Source organism: Musca autumnalis, unplaced genomic scaffold (assembly GCF_047663935.1).
Source record: "Musca autumnalis isolate F117 unplaced genomic scaffold, ASM4766393v1 scaffold_1, whole genome shotgun sequence".
Lineage (NCBI taxonomy): Eukaryota > Metazoa > Arthropoda > Insecta > Diptera > Muscidae > Musca > Musca autumnalis.
Genome location: NW_027411644.1, coordinates 212,084,119 through 212,103,487, shown reverse-complemented (window position 1 = coordinate 212,103,487; position 19,369 = coordinate 212,084,119). Strand labels below are relative to the sequence as shown.

General features: G+C 33.6%; 1 protein-coding gene and 1 long non-coding RNA gene across 2 annotated transcripts; one reads left to right on the top strand and one right to left on the bottom strand.

Annotated features, from left to right (window-relative positions):
- Positions 1-16,633: 16,633 nt before the first annotated feature.
- LOC141391071 (uncharacterized) lies at positions 16,634-17,741 on the top strand. The gene is made up of 3 exons (XR_012409550.1): positions 16,634-16,835; positions 16,972-17,393; positions 17,489-17,741. It is a non-coding gene; the product is annotated as an uncharacterized lncRNA (long non-coding RNA).
- Positions 17,742-17,965: 224 nt separating this feature from the next.
- LOC141391070 (tRNA-specific adenosine deaminase 2) lies at positions 17,966-18,587 on the bottom strand. Its single transcript, XM_073963990.1, has one exon. It carries the CDS (start codon positions 18,531-18,533, stop codon positions 18,048-18,050), a length of 486 nt encoding a protein of 161 aa, XP_073820091.1. The 5' UTR covers positions 18,534-18,587; the 3' UTR covers positions 17,966-18,047.
- Between the last annotated feature and the right edge of the window lie 782 nt (positions 18,588-19,369).

Here is a 19,369-nt window from a genome sequence, read left to right as displayed (position 1 = left end):
AACTAGTTACATAACTATGTCAATGTAGACAATTGCTATTTCTTGAACAACTGGGATGCCAAACAATTTTAAAAACAATCGAATTCAATGATTTTTAAAATTGTTTTTATACCATTTGTATGGAACAAATTGGTGAGATTTGCATTGAAACAATTTAATGCTCAAAAAATGCATTGTAAACAAACCCACTTGTTGCTTTTATTTTGAAGTTTTAGGAATTCAAGAAAAACAAGGGTTCTATAGATTTTTTTCATTTAAATCTACATCTTTACTTATACCATGCTTATTTCGTTTTTTACGCCTAATCTTTTTTTCGTTAGGCATAATCGACAACCGTGCTACATACATATTTAGCAGCCGGCTGACCATTCGTCGCATCGAATTAGCACCCAAGGGTGTTTTTAGTGATTAGGGTTGTCAACGCAGTAATAAAAAGGTGTTATCAAAGCAAAATGATTGCATCCGGGGATGCAGTAGAATCACTACAAGTGTACGGTACATTTGCCGTTGGAGTACATCTTTTCCTATGAATTCACTTATGAATTTTACAAGAGAGCGCGCAGCTAGGATGCACTCCATTTCGCTTCCACAGCACACAGCTAGGATGCACTCCATTTTCGATCCAAATTACAACTTTTTATGTAGTCTTTTGGATTGAATTTAAAGGCACTCTTCGGATTGTGTTTTTAATCAATCCAAAGATGCAGTAAAAATGCAAGCTATTGCGAAATATCCCATAATAAATAAAATGCATTTATTATTTGTGTAAAACAAAAACATAAACATAAGTTAAACAAATTTTCCATTAAATTCAATCACAATTGAGTGTACTTCCTTTCTCTCCATTTAATCCAAGCGCAACTTATTTTGCTCCGTCATCGTAAAGGTTTTTATGTTGCTTTCCCGTCACTAGTTCAGATTTCGACTCCAACTCCATCCATTTAAAAATTTCCGTCTCGTAAATTACCACAAACATGTTTGCAATGAACATGGACTCCAACTCCGCTCCATTAAAAATTTCCGTCTCGTGAATTACCGCAAAAATGTTCTCAACTTAAGTTTTTATTTCTTTATATTATAACAAATTCTCCGAAATGTATACACTACACTCTTGTTTGTCTTTTGAAGAAATGTGTAGGGATCAACCAACTGTTTTTTTTTTTCTTTTGGTATCTCTACAGCAACTGCTTATAAAATGTATCGAACGGAGCGCATTTTTCATAACTCTTTTGGACTACATCGAAAGATGTTGTGAAATCATAACTCCAATTGCACAACTTCCAAATTTTTTTGCTGGGATTTAATGTCAAATGTGGTAGACCTAATGTCTTGTTCAGACTGACGGTGTTTCGCTCTCTATTCGTTGTTCGACCCCAAATTACGATGTAATTACTTAATTTCCCACACAAAATATTGAGAACGAACAATGATTTGTGTACATTGTTCAATTTAAATTACTCTCAGAACGACGATAAAATATGTCCCATCTCTAACAAATGAGAAAATTTATCGAAATAAATTAATTATGACAGGAAAAATACAAAATTTAAAAAATTTATTTAAAACCCAAACATTTTTAGAAAAACTGCAAAATATGAATGAAAAGTAAACGGTTTAATGACTAGTATATAATCAAATCGTAGCAAATTGTGTTTTCTCTTTCATTGCACCTGCATTTCTTGTCCATCGTTTCAAATTCGCGTACAAATTTAGAAACAAAAATAAAATGCCTGCCGGAAAGCCTGTATACCAAAAAGTTATTTTGGCAGGTCTCTCTCTCTCGTTAATTTTTAAAATAGAAAAAATTGAAAATATGCTGAAAACACCAAAATTGTGAGAAAAAATAGAAAACATGAATGAAACTAATATAATTTAATATTAAATAGATATCTGAAAGAAGGACAAATATTTTTTAGTTCATATCAATTAACTTTACTCGTCTTTTGGCTGAAATTTTCTTTCAAAGCAGTAAATAAAAACTATGAAAATATGAAGCATGTTGCTATGAATTGTGTACCATGTCGTATGAACGGGTTAATTCATGTACGCAATTATGAGAACGAACGACGTTATTCAAATGCTGGTATGAACATGACATAAAGAATACTAATTATTATTGTTTAGGGCGAAACCTATAGCTCTGCGTGTTGCGTGTGCGTTCAAAAATACGAAAACAAAATACATGTATTTGTTGTTGCTTTCAATTTGAAATACATGTATTTTGTTTTTGTATTTTTGAACGCACACGCAACACGCAGAGCTATAGGTTTCGCCCTTAAAAATAAAAAAATATGTTTTGAACGGCTTCACCAAAAATTCACATGTCCTTTGAACGAAAAAGTATGTATGTATGTTTGTATAGCGTGATTTTTAATGCATTACACTGGTAACCCTGATCTCAAAAACAATTGTTTGCTGCATGGTTTAATTAAAAAGGTTAGCTAAAGCTATCTGTCAGTTTAATTTTTTTCTTTCGAGTGTTCCTAAAACTTCAAAATTATATACACCATCTGTGTATGTGTGTGTGCTGTTTGAAAAATATGTCAAACAATTTTAAAAGCAATAGAATTCAATGATTTTTAAATTTGTTTTTTGGACATTTGTATGGAAGAAATTCTTCAGCTTTGCATTGAAACAATCATTTCATCATATCCACAATTCGATTATGTGGAGAAACTTTGACAATTCATTCATTTTTCGCGTTTTTATAAAATGCTCAAAAAATGTATTGTAAACAAAACCACTTGCTGCTTTTATGTTTAGTAATTTTGACGTTTTAGGAATTCAGGAAAAACCAGGGTTCTATAATTTGTTTTCATCTAGATCTACCTCTTTACATATACCATGGTTTGCTGAAAACATGGTTAATACTATGTTTATATTTACGAAATCCACTCGATTTCAACTGTCAATTCCATTGCTCAAACGTCAAATGAAATCCAATCGATTTCAAGTGAGTTTTCATTTGACGTATACGCAAAGGAATTGACAGATGAAATCGAGTGGATTTCGTAAATGTAAACATAGTAGCCCTGTTCCTTTACGTGCAAGAATCTTCAAGTTTTACCACTTTTTACTCGAAAAGCGTTCCTTTACTTCTGACATCATACAATTCATATGAGAGCAGTTCATAACTTTTGCCGGTTTTACCATTTTCAAAAGTAAAGGAACAGACCAAGTATAAGCCGTTGAAACTATAGCTTCGTTCCCGTACTTTTTAATGGTAAAACTCGTAAAAGAGAGAACGGCAAAAAATTTGTTCTCACACACACGTTTTTTGAAATAGTTCGGGAACGGAAAAATGGAAAATACGTCAAAAAAACTGGAACAAATGTCAAAGTCGGCGTAGCAGCCAATCAGACGCCGGCAACCATGTTACTATTTTTTTACTCGCCCAAATTTGTCGTGTAAAAAGTTTTTGAAGAGAGCGTCATTCAGCGCCATTTTTGTTTAAAGAGAAGTGAACATTTTACAACTTTTTGTGTACGGGAACGCTTTTTCGAGTAAAATGTGTAAAAGTCGTAAAAATTGTAAAAACTTTTTAGTTCTGGAACACAGCTTTTGTTGCTTATTCTCTTTTGTCCCAATTTACATTAGGCGAGTTTACTTGCGGCAATTGTCAGTTTGTAGGTGAGAGAGGGTGCTGAGAGGCAAAGGGTTACCATATGCCTCACCTCTCTCTCCTACAAAATGACAATTGCCGCAAGTAAACTCGCCCAATGTAAATTAGGACTTTCTGATATGTGTTGATCATGTGTGCTGCAAAATAAAGCCCTGAGTACATAAGCTGCCTCGCCTACTTACCTTGCTTGTTTTTGATAAAAGAATAAAAAGAAAATGGCAACCCAGTTCGATATTTGTTCGTCCTCCCTTATGCTAAGTTTACATTTACCAAATCCACTCGATTTCAACTGTCAATTCCATAGCTCAAACGTCAAATGAAATCTAATCTGGATTTCATTTGACGTTTAACCTATGGATTTGACAGTTGAAATCGAGTGGATTTCGTAAATATAAACCAAGCATTATTCTTTTATTTTTATTATGTCAGAAATGAAGCAGAAAAGCAAGGTAATCAGGCAAGGCAGCTTATGTACGCAGGCCTTAACAGTATGCGTGCCCGACGCTTTTTTATTATAGCAACAATATTAAATTGCATCAGCATCGCTAGCAACGTTTTTGTGAAATTCATTGCTAACTGTTGCCGTTGTTCATTGTTACTAAACATATTTCGAAGAAATTTTAGCAGGCAAAGCTGCAAATATTCGGTGCTTTTGCTAATATGGCGTTAGCATTTTCAACCCTGCATAATTTCAATCCATAAGTAACGTTACCGGGTCGAAACGGTCGTGTTATACTATGTTTACATTTACGAAATCCACTCGATTTCATCTGTCAATTCCTTTGCGTATACGTCAAATGAAAACTCATTTGAAATCGATTGGATTTCATTTGACGTTTGAGCAATGGAATTGACAGTTGAAATCAAGTGGATTTCGTAAATGTAAACATAGTATTACTTACACCAAGAATTTTGCCTGGTTGATCGTTGCCAATGTGTAAAAAATTATAAAACACTTATATGTGGCAATGTTTTTACGAAATAATGAATGAAAATCACCAATGTTACCACATGTTTTCAATATTTACACGCCACGGTAAATGGCAGGGGTGCCAACTTGGTGGTTTTCCCGCTACTTGTGGTGATTTTTGACGTACAAAAACCACTGTTTGAGCAGGAATGTCAACTGTTTTAAGGTAAAAATCGCTACAGACCTATGGTGCGTATGTGGCTGTAGCGATTTTTAGCTCGGAACAGTTGGCATCCCTGGTAAATGGTACGTAGAAATTACCAAACACATACCCAGCAAAAAAATTTGGAAGTTGTGCAATTGGAGTTATGATTTCACAACATCTTTCGATGTAGTCCAACAGAGATATGAATAATGCACTCCGTTCGATACATTTTATAAGCAGTTGCTGTAGAGATCCCTACCGAAAAAACCAGTTAGTTGATCCCTAAACATTTCTTCAAAAGACAAACAAGAGTGTAGTATATACATTTCGGAGAATTTGTTATAATATAAAGAAATAAAAACTTAAGTTGAGAACATTTTTGCGGTAATTCACGAGACGGAAATTTTTAATGGAGCGGAGTTGGAGTCCATGTTCATTGCAAACATGTTTGTGGTAATTTACGAGACGGAAATTTTTAAATGGATGGAGTTGGAGTCGAAATCTGAACTAGTGACGGGAAAGCAACATAAAAACCTTTACGATGACGGAGCAAAATAAGTTGCGCTTGGATTAAATGGAGAGAAAGGAAGTACACTCAATTGTGATTGAATTTAATGGAAAATTTGTTTAACTTATGTTTATATAATAAAGTTCTTTGTGTTTTTGTTTTACACAAATAATAAATGCATTTTATTTATTATGGGATATTTCGCAATAGCTTGCATTTTTACTGCATCTTTGGATTGATTAAAAACACAATCCGAAGAGTGCCTTTAAATTCAATCCAAAAGACTACATAAAAAGTTGTGATTTGGATCGAAAACGGAGTGCATCCTAGCTGTGTGCTGTGGAAGCAAAATAGAGTGCATCCTAGCTGCGCGCTCTCTTGTAAAATTCATAGGAAAAGATGTACTCCAACGGCAAATGTACTGTACACTTGTAGTGATTCAACTGCATCCGCGGATGCAATGTTTTTGCTGGGTAAGTAAAGATAACTAATAGGTAGCTACCTACCCGGTTACCTAGGGCTTCGCACACATTCATCTTTCGGCATCATGGTAGAACAAACCAGGTAAAGTATATACATACATCAACAAATACAACTCAAGAACAACCACTTAGAAATTGGTTTTTGTTTGCAAACGTTAGTGTTAACGTACATGTAAACAAAATAAGGAAATATCTATAAATTATTGGAATTTAAAAAACTAATAATTTTTCACATTTGATTGAATATTTTGAAAAACATGAATGAAAACTCGTTAGATTTTCAATTTGAATGTTTCCATATCATTCCACTAAATGCATAATTTCTCGCAGAAAGTAGAATTCTTGCAAAAATGTTTGGGGTCGCTGGTAATTTATTGAAAAAGGAGAAGCTGTTTAAATCGTTTGCTTTTGAAGACAAAAAATCACATGTTTATTAGGGCTTTATTCTTTTCAAGTTTAACCAATACCACATGCATTAACAAATATAAGCTGTGTTCCTTTACTTACCTGTGGTTACCATTTTTACCATTTTTAACCTGCAAAGCTTTCCTTAGCCCCGAAAAGTGGCAAAACTAGAAGCAATTTTTAAGAGAGTGAGAGTGGAGAGAGAACGGAAATGGCTTTCTCTTCTACCACAGGCTACCAACAAAATTTCTGCAGGTAAAAATGGCAGAACTGATTTTTCGACTTTTGTTTGACGATTATTTCACAATGAAAAAGAAAATGGACTCAAAACAGAAGAAAAAGTCGAACGCTGATAAAACTAAATTAAAAACTGTGAAATAAAAGACGAAAATTGATTTTTTTATGTTTCTTTTCGACATTGCTGCCAGACATACCATTTTTCCGTTCCTTTACTTTTCTGGTAAAAATGTTCATTAGAGAGCAATTTTGACACTTTTCTCTTTTACCACCCTTACCATTAAAAAAGTAAAGGAACAAAGCTATAGTACCGCCTCTATATCCCTGCGTTTACAAATGACAGGACAGTTGACTTCATGTATTGATTGTCAAAATCCCACAACTTGCCTGTGTGACGTAGGCGTCCAGACAACTGCGAAAACAGTTGTAAAATTATGAATGAAAATCACCGATTTCTTTTTGTTTTCCGTTCACATATTTTGTTTTGTACATATTCTTTTGTTTTCAGCACATTTGAATTTTCATCTCACTTCTTTTTCACAAAAATGTCGAAAATTTGTCAACCTGGCTGTCTGTGAAAAACTGATGGACAGCTGAGAGACAAACGACAAATGTATGCATGTGTTAGTAAATCAGAGTAGTATTTGAAGACAAACTGTCTGGTGTAAACGCCTAGTAAGTGGTGTTTTAGTGTGCGGCACATGGTACAATAATACAGGTAAAAGCAAGTCCCAGCTGATTAGGTTCACCCGTAATACTCATGGTAGAACAAGAAAAGGTAGCAGCAATACCCAGCTGACTGAACTGGGTTGTAGTGTTAGTGTCAATTTTCATATGACATTTTATACATTCATTTCTATTTCTATGTACATTAGAGACATATATTTTTTGAGAAAAAAATATATCATTCGGAAAAAACCATTTCCCAGAAAGACTTCTTCATATCAATGATATGTAACCTCCTCCACGTTCGAACGATAAGCCGCGCAGTAAATCATCGCTTGTAGAGGCGATACAACGTTTGTTAATATGTGAGGTATTTTGTTAAAATTTAAAAAAATAAAGCCCTAATAAACATGTGCTTCTTTGATTTCTAAAACAAAACATTGAAACAGCTTCTCCTTTTTCTATGAATTTCCAGCGACCCCAAACTTTTCTGCAAGAATTCTACTTTCTGCGAGTATTTATGCATTTAGTGGAATGATGTGGAACCATAAAAATTGAAAATGTAACGAATTTTCATTCATGTTTTCCAAAATATTCAACCAAATGTGAAAAATTATTAGTTTTTTAAATTCCAATAATTTATAGACATTTCCTTGTTTTGTTTACAAATACAACTGGCAGTAACGTTACAAACAAAAACAAATTCCTTTGTGGTTGTTGTTCGAGTTGTATTTGTTGTAGTATTAACTTTACCTTGTATTTGTTCTACCATGCGTAATACTAGTGTCTAATACAATATGAAGTTGTTCTTTTCGTTAATTGTCAATTAATATTTATATTTTTACTTTCTGATAAACAAACATTAAACACATATGTATTTTTGAAGTTATAGACTTCACGAGTAATATGTACGTGCGAACTTCGAATAAATAGATCCACAGGATGCAACTTTCGAATAGTTTAGCAATCTGTAAGGATGGTGTAAGAGAACAAAAGGCCGTGTAAATGGTGTGTCAGGTATTTGCGGATACAGGTCAGTGCTATATTTATTTAGGATCAATGGGGTGTTTATGCACTTTAAAATATCTTATTGCAGACAAGGATCTGATGGAAAACATTATGGGTGAAATCTCAATATATTGGATGCACTGTGAATTATACGGAATAAGACAATTGCAGAGTATGGTTAAACTTCTATTATGGAACTTCAGTCGTATTTTTTTTGGTTATGACGAAGCAGATTTGTTCAAAATATCCCTAGTAGTCCCCTCTTGCTAAGGAAGAGTTATCAGAACAGCAGTTTCGTCTCAAGTGTTGCTGTGGTTGGCATCACGAAACCAGCCTCGATGGATTAAACACATCATAAAACCACGTTCAGATTTCGTAAATCTGAACTTACTATAAGGCACGTTGAAACTCTCCTTTCGTTATACCTGTAGGATGAAAATAGTGAACCCATTTTGCATCTATGAACTTCAGCCAACAATTTTTGGGATAATGTCCAAACACACTGAATTTATTTAAAACATATGTACATACATAGAACAAAATATATTTTATATATAGAATTGAGATGTTTCATTTGTTTTTGCCGTATAAGGGAGTCAGAAATAGAGATGTTTGCTTATCCTGGCAACATCGGCTGCATTTCCTATTACAGCAGGTATGTAGTTTTCAGCCGTACTGCATCACCATCGGCTTTCTTGATTTGTTTCTATTAATGTTGATAAATTTCATTCTGAATCGTGGATTTCATATTTTCTTCGCATATAATATGTTTGGATTTGGTTAATTGAAAATTGTGATTCAATGTGCCCCATCTGAAATTAACCATAGATTATTAGTAATTCTGGATATTTAGATGCAGTGATACTTACCACTGTCAACATTTTTGAAGAAAAGTGACACGCGGAATCATTATTGATGTTAGTTTAAATAGTTTTTAATTCATTTATTAAATTTACATATATTTGTATTTCATTAAACCAATATTTATGACACTTCAAAGCATATTGATATTTTAAATTTTCAAAAATGAAGTTGACACTAGTATTACGTACAACAACAAATTTCTATGTGGTTGTTGTATCGATTGTTGTACAACAACACTTGCTTTTACCTGTAATAATTGTACCATGTGTGCGGCATGTCGTTCGGACCTGGAGGAGGTTACATGTTGAAAACACAAAAATTTTTAGAAAAAAGCATGGTATAAGTATAGAGGTAGATTTAAATGAAAACAATCTCTAGAACCCTTGTTTTTCCTGAATTCCAAAAACTTCAAAATTAGTAAACACAAAAGCAACAAGTGGTTTTGTTTACAATACCTTTTTTGAGCATTTTACAAAAAAAACGCGAAAAATGAATGAAGTGTCAAAGTTTCTCCACATAATCGAATTGTGGATATGATAAAATGATTGTTTCAATACAATTTTAAAAATCATTGAATTCGATTGTTTTTAAAATTGTTTGGCATATTATTCAAACAGCACACACATATCCACAGATTGTGTATATTGTTTTGACGTTTTAGGAACACTCGAAAGAAAAAAATAAACTGACAGAAAGCTTTAGCTAACCTTTCTTAGTCCCAATTTACATTAGGCGAGTTTACTTGCGGCAATTGTCAGTTTGTAGGTGAGAGAGGGTGCTGAGAGGCAAAGGGTTACCATATGCCTCACCTCTCTCTCCTACAAAATGACAATTGCCGCAAGTAAACTCGCCCAATGTAAATTGGGACTTATTAAACCATGGAAAAAGGAAAAAGGTGAATGAAAATTAATGAACTAAACATTTTATATAGATGCAGAAGGAATATGTTTGTGTTTCCTTCTTTATTCCGCATACATTTCTTGTCCATTAGTTCAAAATCGCGTAAAACATCAGAAACAAAAAGGAAACAAATAACTGAAAGTCTGTATACACAAATATTAGCTTTGTTCCTTTACTTTTTTAATGGTAAGGGTGGTAAAAGAGAAAAGTGTCAAAATTGTTCAAAATTTCTCTCTCATGAACATTTTTACCAGAAAAGTAAAGGAACGGAAAAATGGTTAGATCTGGCAGCAATGCCAAAAAGAAACATAAAAAATCAATTTTCGTCTTTTATTTCACAGTTTTTAATTCAGTTTTGTCAGCGTTCGACTTTTTCTTCTGTTTTTCGTCCATTTTCTTTTTCATTGTGAAATAATCGTCAAACAAAAGTCGAAAAATCAGTTCTGCCATTTTTTACCTGCGGAAATTTTCCTGGTAGCTTGTGGTAGAAGAGAAAGCCATTTTCGCTCTCTCTCCACTCTCACTCTCTTAAAAATTGTTTCCAGTTTTGCCACTTTTCGGTGTTAAGGAACGCTTTGCAGGTTAAATATGGTAAGTAAAGGAACACAGCTATTGTTTTGACTTGTCTCTCTATTTAATTTTGAAAATAGAAACATATAAATATATATTGAAAATACAAAATTATTCAGAATTTATGGAAAAAATGAATGAAATGTGTAGTTAAATATAGAAGATACATTTGAAGAAAAGTCTATTGCTTTTCCTATTAATTTAATGTATATTTTATGTGTTTTCGGTTCAAATTTTCTTGAAAACAAGGAAACAAAAATAAAGGAAATTATGTTTATGTTTCTGTTAACTAATGGCGTCCATGGTACAAATATACAGGTAGCCGCATCGGCAACTGTTGGTAACATAAGATGTCAAAATTTGACATCAATTCAATGCAATTGACATATTATGTTACCATCAGCTGGTTTGATAATGCTACCTGTATTATTGTACCATGATGGCGTCGTGGAACAACGTAATTGTAACGGAAACGGTAGAGAGACAGACTAACCTCCATTATTTCATTCTAGTTCAGAATTGTTCTTGCTGCAGGGAATAAAAAGTTCGGTCTGGCCGAACTTAAGACCAGAACAGAATCAATCGTGGCTTGCTTCCCCAAATGCCAAATTATAAAGGAATGCCAGAGCATCTTTGCAAATCCGCCTGCGTTCTCCTTAGGAGGCTCTGGCATTCCTTTATAATTTGACATTTGGGAAGCAAGCTACGATTGATTCTGTTCTGGCCATTATCGCTTGTCTTCCGTCTAGCTATGGTACAATATCCAGTTCTAAGAATGTGGCTGTGTGGCTTATGGAGTTGAATAATTTTGGATTCGAAGTTGGAAAAATGCAACTTGTCGTACGGGCCTGAACCGCATGTTGAGTTCTTCATGCTGTTGTTAATACTTGTTCCCATACCAGACGGCTCGTCGTCCGATTTTATGTTTTGAGTTTTGAGCAACTTTTGGCCTATGTATCCCATGGTTTAATAAGAAAGGTTAGCTAAAGCTTCCTGTAAATTTAATTTTTTTCTTTCGACTGTTCCTAAAACTTCAACACAATATACAAAATCTTTGTATATGTGTGTGCTGTTTGAATAATATGCCAAACAATTTTAAAAGCAATCGAATTCAATGGTTTTTAAAATAGTTTTTAGAACATTTTTTTTCGTGTTTTTTATAAAATGCTCAACATTGGTATTGTAAACAAACCAATTTGTTGCTTTTGTGTTTACTAATTTTGATGTTTTAGGAATTCAGGAAAAACAAGGGTTCTTTAGATTTTTTCCATTTAAATCTTCCTATATACTTATACCATGATGTTTCCCCTATGTGCGACGTTGGTCGATGGTCAGACTAGCACGATTTCAACATGGCGACGTCAAGTTTATAGGCGAGGGGTATGAAGTAGTGAAACCCATGTACATGGTTTTCTGTGTTTGTTGTGCTGCCTCTTCTTGTTGTTCGTTGCAAGATTTTTTTCTTCCATTTTCTTTCATTGTTATTTTCTCAAGCCAACGTTAACAACAAAACAAGCATAAAAAGATTTAACAAAAACATTTTATTAATGAAATAGACAAAATTTAGCTATTAATATTAATTTAATTATTAATGTTAATTATTTTGTGTTGTTGTTTAGTTTATTTATATATGTTTGCTTTGTTTTTTGTATGAGAAACACAACAAATGCGAATGGTAAAATAAAGGGACACGCAAAAATCTTAAATTTCACGTTAACGTGTGTGGACACTAACGAAACTTGAAAAGAAACTTTAACGAAATTGGTTTCAAGAAACCTTGCTAGTCTGACCATCGACTTGAGCAAAAACTACTCTGGGACCTAATTACGACATTCGATTCGATCGGGTATTTGCTCGCGAATGAAAAAATCAAACTATGACAACCTAATCGCTCCACCAACTGTAAATTATATGTGTGTTCGTTTATGGGTACTTTACACGATATGTTATTTTACATATGTGTTGTCACTTTGCATATTCCTTTTGTATATAAAAAGTTACAACCCATATGTAAAAAACATATCGTGTGAAGTACCCATTACTCTACAGTACAATGCAAAAACCTTAGCCGATTACAAAAAGTTACTGAACTTGTACAAATTGTTGAGTAAACGAACACACCTATTGAGTAACTCGGCAGTTATTGACCCCGTAACGTTACCTATAGCTGAAAACACATCCAACGTTTGAGTAAAGTGTTGTGTCATTTCTGGTAGAAAAATTGTAACTTTTATTATCTTTTATTCATCTACCAGAAACGACACAAAACTTTACTCAAACGTTGGATGTGTTTTCAGCTTATGAGTTGAAATTATAAAATTTTGCTTAAAGGCCAAACCTATAGCTCTGCGTGTTGCGTGTGCGTTCAAAAATACAAAAACAAAATACATGTATTTCAAATTGTTGTATTTCAAATTGAAATGCATGTATTTTTTTTGTATTTTTGAACGCACACGCAACACGCAGAGCTATAGGTTTGGCCCTAAACGGGAGATATCTATGAACTCATAGATAACTACGCGTTGAAATTACGGACATTATTTATACCAGAAACTTTCTGGTTCATGTCATTACCTAATAAACCCTCCGTTCATGGTAGAATAAGAAAAGGTAGCAGCAATACACAGCTGACTGAACTGGGTTGTAACGTTAGTGTCAAATTTCATATGCCATTTTATACATTTATTTCTATTTCGATGTACATTAGGGACATACAGTTAGTCAACTATATTATTGCAAACGATGCATTTTTAAAAATTTAGATGTTTAATTAGGAATAACTACAAGAAATTATTTCAATAATGTTGGGCTTTTTGTAAATATCGGTTGATTTACCTGTAAATGACAACATCAAGCCAATAAATCCAGAAATCGGTTGGAAATAACAAAAATAACGGGCAAATAGGATAGGTACCTGGTTTTTGTGGTGTCAACTAAATAATTGCAAAATTAATTATGTGCAATAAAATCCCGGGGTTTCACCCTCGAGTTTTTGCATTTAAGGATTTGTAAGACTTTTATGGTATGTGGACATGTTAGATCCATAATTTTTGATCATAAATTAATTTTTGTGTGTGTAACATAGGCGGTATATTCAGAAAAAGGGAAAGTCAGGTAAACGGTTTCGGAAAATATGCTACATTTGGTTTATTCCAATTATAATAATGGTAAATCTGAAAGAGAAATCCCTGAAATCACCTCTCGTAAGCTGAGAAGTGTATAAAACATCATATACTGCAGCGAGAAAGAAGCCGGGCTCAAACTGAAGGCGTTACATGGCAGGTCCAAAATAGTAACCACACGAATTAACTGTAGAATGGTTAAAGAAATTAACGAAATAGCCCAAAGCAGCACCAGAAAATAGCTTTTTTCTAATTAAAAATGATTTTGGAGTAAGTGTGTCACATGGAAAAGTCAGAAAAGTGCTACATAATAACAAGCACTCATCACGAGTGACTAGGTAAAAACCATTGCCCTCCCATCATAATATATAGAAACTATTCAGACTTGTTATAGACAACTTTCCACGCCATCTTTAGTATTGGGATGGTGTTATATTTTCTGGTAAGACTAAAATTATGTTATACTATCACAATGGACCTCAAAAAGTATTGGGAAGACCCTTGAAAGCCATGGACAACAAAAATTTAATACATACCGTCATGGTAGAACAAATACAAGGTAAAGTTAATACTACAACAAATACAACTCGAACAACAACCACAAAGGAATTTGTTTTTGTTTGTAAACCTTAGTGTCAACATAAATGTAAACAAAACAAGGAAATGTCTATAAATTATTGGAATTTAAAAAACTAATAATTTTTCACATTTGATTGAATATTTTGGAAAACATGAATGAAAACTCGTTAGATTTTCAATTTGAATGTTTCCATATCATTCCACTAAATGCATAATTTCTCGCAGAAAGTAGAATACTTGCAAAAATGTTTCGGGTCGCTGGTAATTCATTGAAAAAAGAGAAGATGTTTCAATCATTTGCTTTTGAAAACAAAAAAGCACATGTTTATTAGGGCTTCATTCTTTTCAAGTTTAAGAAAATACCACACATTTTAACAAATATTGTACCGCCTCTATAAGCGGTGTTTTAGTGTGCGGCATGTCGTTCGGGCCTGGAGGAGGTTACATGTCAATGATATGAAGCCGTCTTTATCGGAAATAGTTTTTTTTTCTGATGAATAAATTTGTTCTTCAAAAATATATATCCCTAATATACATCGAACATAGAAATAAATACATAAAATGTCGAATGGAATTTGACACTAACACTACAACCCAGTTCAGTCAGCTGGGTATTGCTGCTACCTTTTCTTGTTCTACCATGACATACCGTAAAGTTCGGAAAACTGTCAGTTATGGTATGGGGTTGTATACCAAGCAGTGACGTTGGTAAAATCCTGATTTTGGAAGAAACAATGACATAGGAGGTTTATTTAGATGTTCTAAGAAAATATTTAACCAAAAGCGTCAAGAAATTTGGGCCTGTTGGCCCTGACAAATTGTACAAATTGCAATATAAGTACTACCAAGACAACGACCCTTAGCATAAATCTAATTTATGTAGGACTTGGTTGTTATACAACTGTACCAAAGTCATTTACATCCCTTTCCAGTGTCTAGATATTAACCCCATCGAAAATTCATAGGAACACCTGAAGGAAAAAGTCGGGAATAGGTGGGCCACTAACCCGGGGGACTAAATAAAATGCAATAAAGAAGAATGGCTAAAAAATACCATTGGAATATGACATCCCGAAATTTATTTATTAAATTCAGATACGTTTACAAACTGTTTTTGATGCCAAATGTGGGCATACGAAATATTAGAACCGACTTTTCGAAAAATACCGTGAAAGACTGAAAAGTTGTGAATTTTGCAATTCTTTAGTTGACAGTGCAAATAATGAGTTGTACTAATTTTTGTTAACTTTAAGAAAATGTTTAGCGAAATTTAGCTACTTTTCATTTTATTATATTAATAAACATGTGTAAGAGTTGTATTGTTAACAAAAATATTAATAATGGTATTTATTTATACCAATAAAATGATGTTTTATTTAAAATTTTGTAATAATTTTGGTTTTGCAATAATTAAGTTGACTAACTGTATATTTTTTGAGAAAAAAAAATATATCATTCGGAAAAAACCATTTCCCAGAAAGACTTCTTCATATCAATGATATGTAACCTCCTCCATGTTCGAACGATAAGCCGCGCAGTAAATCACCGCTTGTAGAGGCGATACAACGTTTGTTAATATGTGAGGTATTTTGTTAAAATTTAAAAAAAAAAAATAAAGCCCTAATAAACATGTGCTTCTTTGATTTCTAAAACAAAACTTTTAAACAGCTTCTCCTTTTTCTATGAATTTCCAGCGACCCCAAACTTTTCTGCAATAATTCTACTTTCTGCGAGAATTTATGCATTTATGCCCGTAATTTCTAGCCCTAGGTAACCGGGTAGGTAGCTACCTATTAGTTATCTTTACCTACGCGTTTGGTAATTTCTACGGGCCATTTACCGAGGCGTGTACATGTTTAAAACATGTGGTAACATTGGTGTTTTTCATTCATGATTTCATAAAAACATTGCCACATATAAGTGTTTTACAATTTTTAACACATTGGCAAAGATCGACCAGGCAAAATCCTTGGTGTAAGTAACACGGCCGTTTTCGACCCGGTAACGTTACCTATGGATTGAAATTATGAAATTTTGCTTACACGGGGGATATCTATGAACTCATAGATAACTACGCGTAGAAATTACGGGCATTAGTGGAATGATGTGGAAACATAAAAATTGAAAATGTAACGAATTTTCATTCATGTTTTCCAAAATACTCAACCAAATGTGAAAAATTATTAGTTTTTTAAATTCCAATAATTTATAGACATTTCCTTGTTTTGTTTACAAATACAACTGGCAGTAACGTTACAAACAAAAACAAATTCCTTTGTGGTTGTTGTTCGAGTTTTATTTGCTGTAGTATTAACTTTACCTTATATTTGTTCTACCATGCCCTCCGTTGGACACCTGGCTCTGGCCACAGTTAATTTGGTAATGCTATCAGAAACAAAGTTGAAATCACATCATTTAAAAGTATGAATGAATTTTGGCAACCCTGTTAATCATCTGACATTTCCGTTATAATACAGAATAGTGAAAACATGACATCACTAATGGCGCATTTTGTAAACGAAAAAGGACGTGAACGAACGTGAATTTGAAAATTTTTCAAACACAAACCTTTTGTCATTAACTAAAAAAATTATTGTATTCGTTTAACAGATCGAGTCAGGTTTTTATTTGTTTTTGATTAAAATCAATTGCAAATAAATCCTTTGACAGCTAAAGTGTGTTTTAAATCAAGGGCACCGCTTTACTTGGGTGTTCGAAAAACTGAATGAATTCGGCCCAATCCTTCGACATTCAAATGTAACCAAATATTGAATATAATTAATAATCACTTCGTTACCACGAACAAAAAAATTTCCTTAAAATATAACTCTTCTCCATCAGGAAAGATAATCCTAAAAACCAATTTATAATTAAATCTTTCGTCCACGTCTAGTTTCGATAAAAATGTCTCGGTCCGCTTAAGTACATTCGTGAGTGTCCGGTGTCGGTGGGCATAAATAGAATACTTGTTGTCCTGATCACAAATATATAAACTTTTCCGGGGGAAGTCCATACTTCCCGAGATATGGGGCTCTTAAGTTCCTTGTTAAAGTAAGAAACAATTTTAAATTAAAAAAAATGTTGTTTTCGTGCCCTAAATTGGAGAAAGTCTTAAATCCCCGGCCGAAGGCCGGCTACTTAGGAAAAACTTACAATTTAAAAAAAATTTAAAATTTTTTCCGTCTGCTGGTAGAGTATTCAATTTGTTCCTTCGCGTGTGATCTGTTTTAAAGAACGGTCAGCCTTGTTGGCCTTTTCCGTGATGTACACGTTAATACATAGATGATCTTGGTAATACAATCTATAAATAGCTTAGTAAGTTTCCCATTTACCACCATTTTAGAGGTATTTATCATTTTCAATGTAAATTCTTATATTTCTCATTTAACACAAGATATTGTTCTTTACAGATGAAAGTAATATGGTACATACATATGTATGTATGTGCTTCACCGTACAGGCATCCCAAAAACGTACGATCACATGACTCCATAATAAAAAGAGAACGAAAACTTTCTATCGGTAGCCTTCGTCCGGTGGCACTATTTGTGATACCGTTTCCTTCTAAAATAGTTTAGGTCAATACCATCCAGAGATTTGATATCAATAAGCTTCTGTAAGTATACAAATAGATGTCGACGCGAACTTGGGGCTTAAGGAGTAATAAAGGTATGTATACCCATCCGTAATTAATTTAAATCCAGTAATAATTGTATAAAATCAAATCCTAGTTTATCTGCAGTATCTTTTGTCATTATTGATTATTACATCTTGACTTTTATATTAAGGACTAATATCCGTTGTCCTCGTCTGCCTCCATACAAAATAACAAATCTGAGAGTTCCACCACTGCTCAAGTCACTACTTTCACAAAAAATCATGCTTAATTCTTGATGTAAAATATATTGTCTTTATTTTGTAAAATATTATAATCTTCAAACACATTCCCACCATCATCCCATCCGAATACTACCGCTTGCTCTTTGCAACTGGCGCCGAAGGATTTTCACCTTTGTAGAATTCTTTTAATAATTCCATTGCCTCATCTGCACATATACCACCTTGGACTTTAAGGGAGTAATTAACCACTTGTGGAACATCTACTACGGTTTTGCCACCAAAACGATCATTTGCACAACCGTATATGATTTCTTTAACTCTCAGATCATGCAAAGCAGCCGAACACATTATGCAGGGTTCAACTGTAACGACCACAGATATTTCAGGAAATACCTTTTCTGCCAGTAGTCCATTGTTTCTGCAATACTCCAATATTTGATCTATGCATATAAATTCAGCATGGCGTGTAGCATTTTTTGTGGCATTCACTTCATTTGCTCCGCGTGCTATAACATTTCCTTGGTACACAAATACGCAACCTACAGGAACTTCGCCGACAGAAAGGGCACGTCTTGCTTCAACAAATGCTTCACTCATAAATGTATTCAAAGTCATTTTTATTTTATACTTGATGGATTCTTCAAGGCTACGGAAGATGCTTTGTTTACAAACAATCCAAACAGCTGATAAACATTCATATGAAGTATGTGTTTTTGAACATAATTTTCATTACTTATGCGTAACTGTAGCATAGCGTATCGGTACGTTACGAACACATCCGTAACATACAGTAGCCCATATCATGGACCCAATTTATACCGAAGACCATTTAAAGGTCTCTTATAGAACTAAAACTACTTAATAGTTTTCCATCAGTAGAACAGCTTCTAATGTACTTCTATTGAGAGAAAACAACTTCTAATGATCTTATACGTGCCTTCCATACACAGATGACTTTCTAATGGTAGTCTTTATAAATAAACCCTCTTCTATAAACGGAAAAAATCTCTTCTTCAGGTAGAACCTATCTAAAGGTCGTCTATAAGCAGAAGTGCTGCTGGCAGTCTTCTATAGAGACAACACAGAAGACCATCCAAAAGTGTTCCATAGGCGGTCTTGTAGAACCTTCTATAAGTAGAAGTCCTACTAAAGGCCTTCTTTAGGGCAGGCGACCTTATAAAGGTTCTTTAAGCAGAAGACCATCTAAGGGTATTATATAGGCAGAAGATCTTCTATTGGGTGGAAATTTTGGCCGACTTCCGTATCATCATTTTCTTTGTGTTGTTTAAACTTTAGAAGGAATATTTCAGTTGCACACTCATGCATTGTTCCTCGATGTTTGCTTTTTACCTGCATAAAAATTGTATTTTGACGTTTTTCAACACGTAGCTTAGCATTTGTTAAGTAAAACGGCGTTAAGAAACATAATAATTCATACATTAGCAGCCATT

Coding starts and splice junctions, on each gene's coding strand:
- LOC141391070 (XM_073963990.1), bottom strand. CDS start 18,533: ATGACTTTGAATACATTTATGAGTGAAGCATTTGTTGAAGCAAGACGT.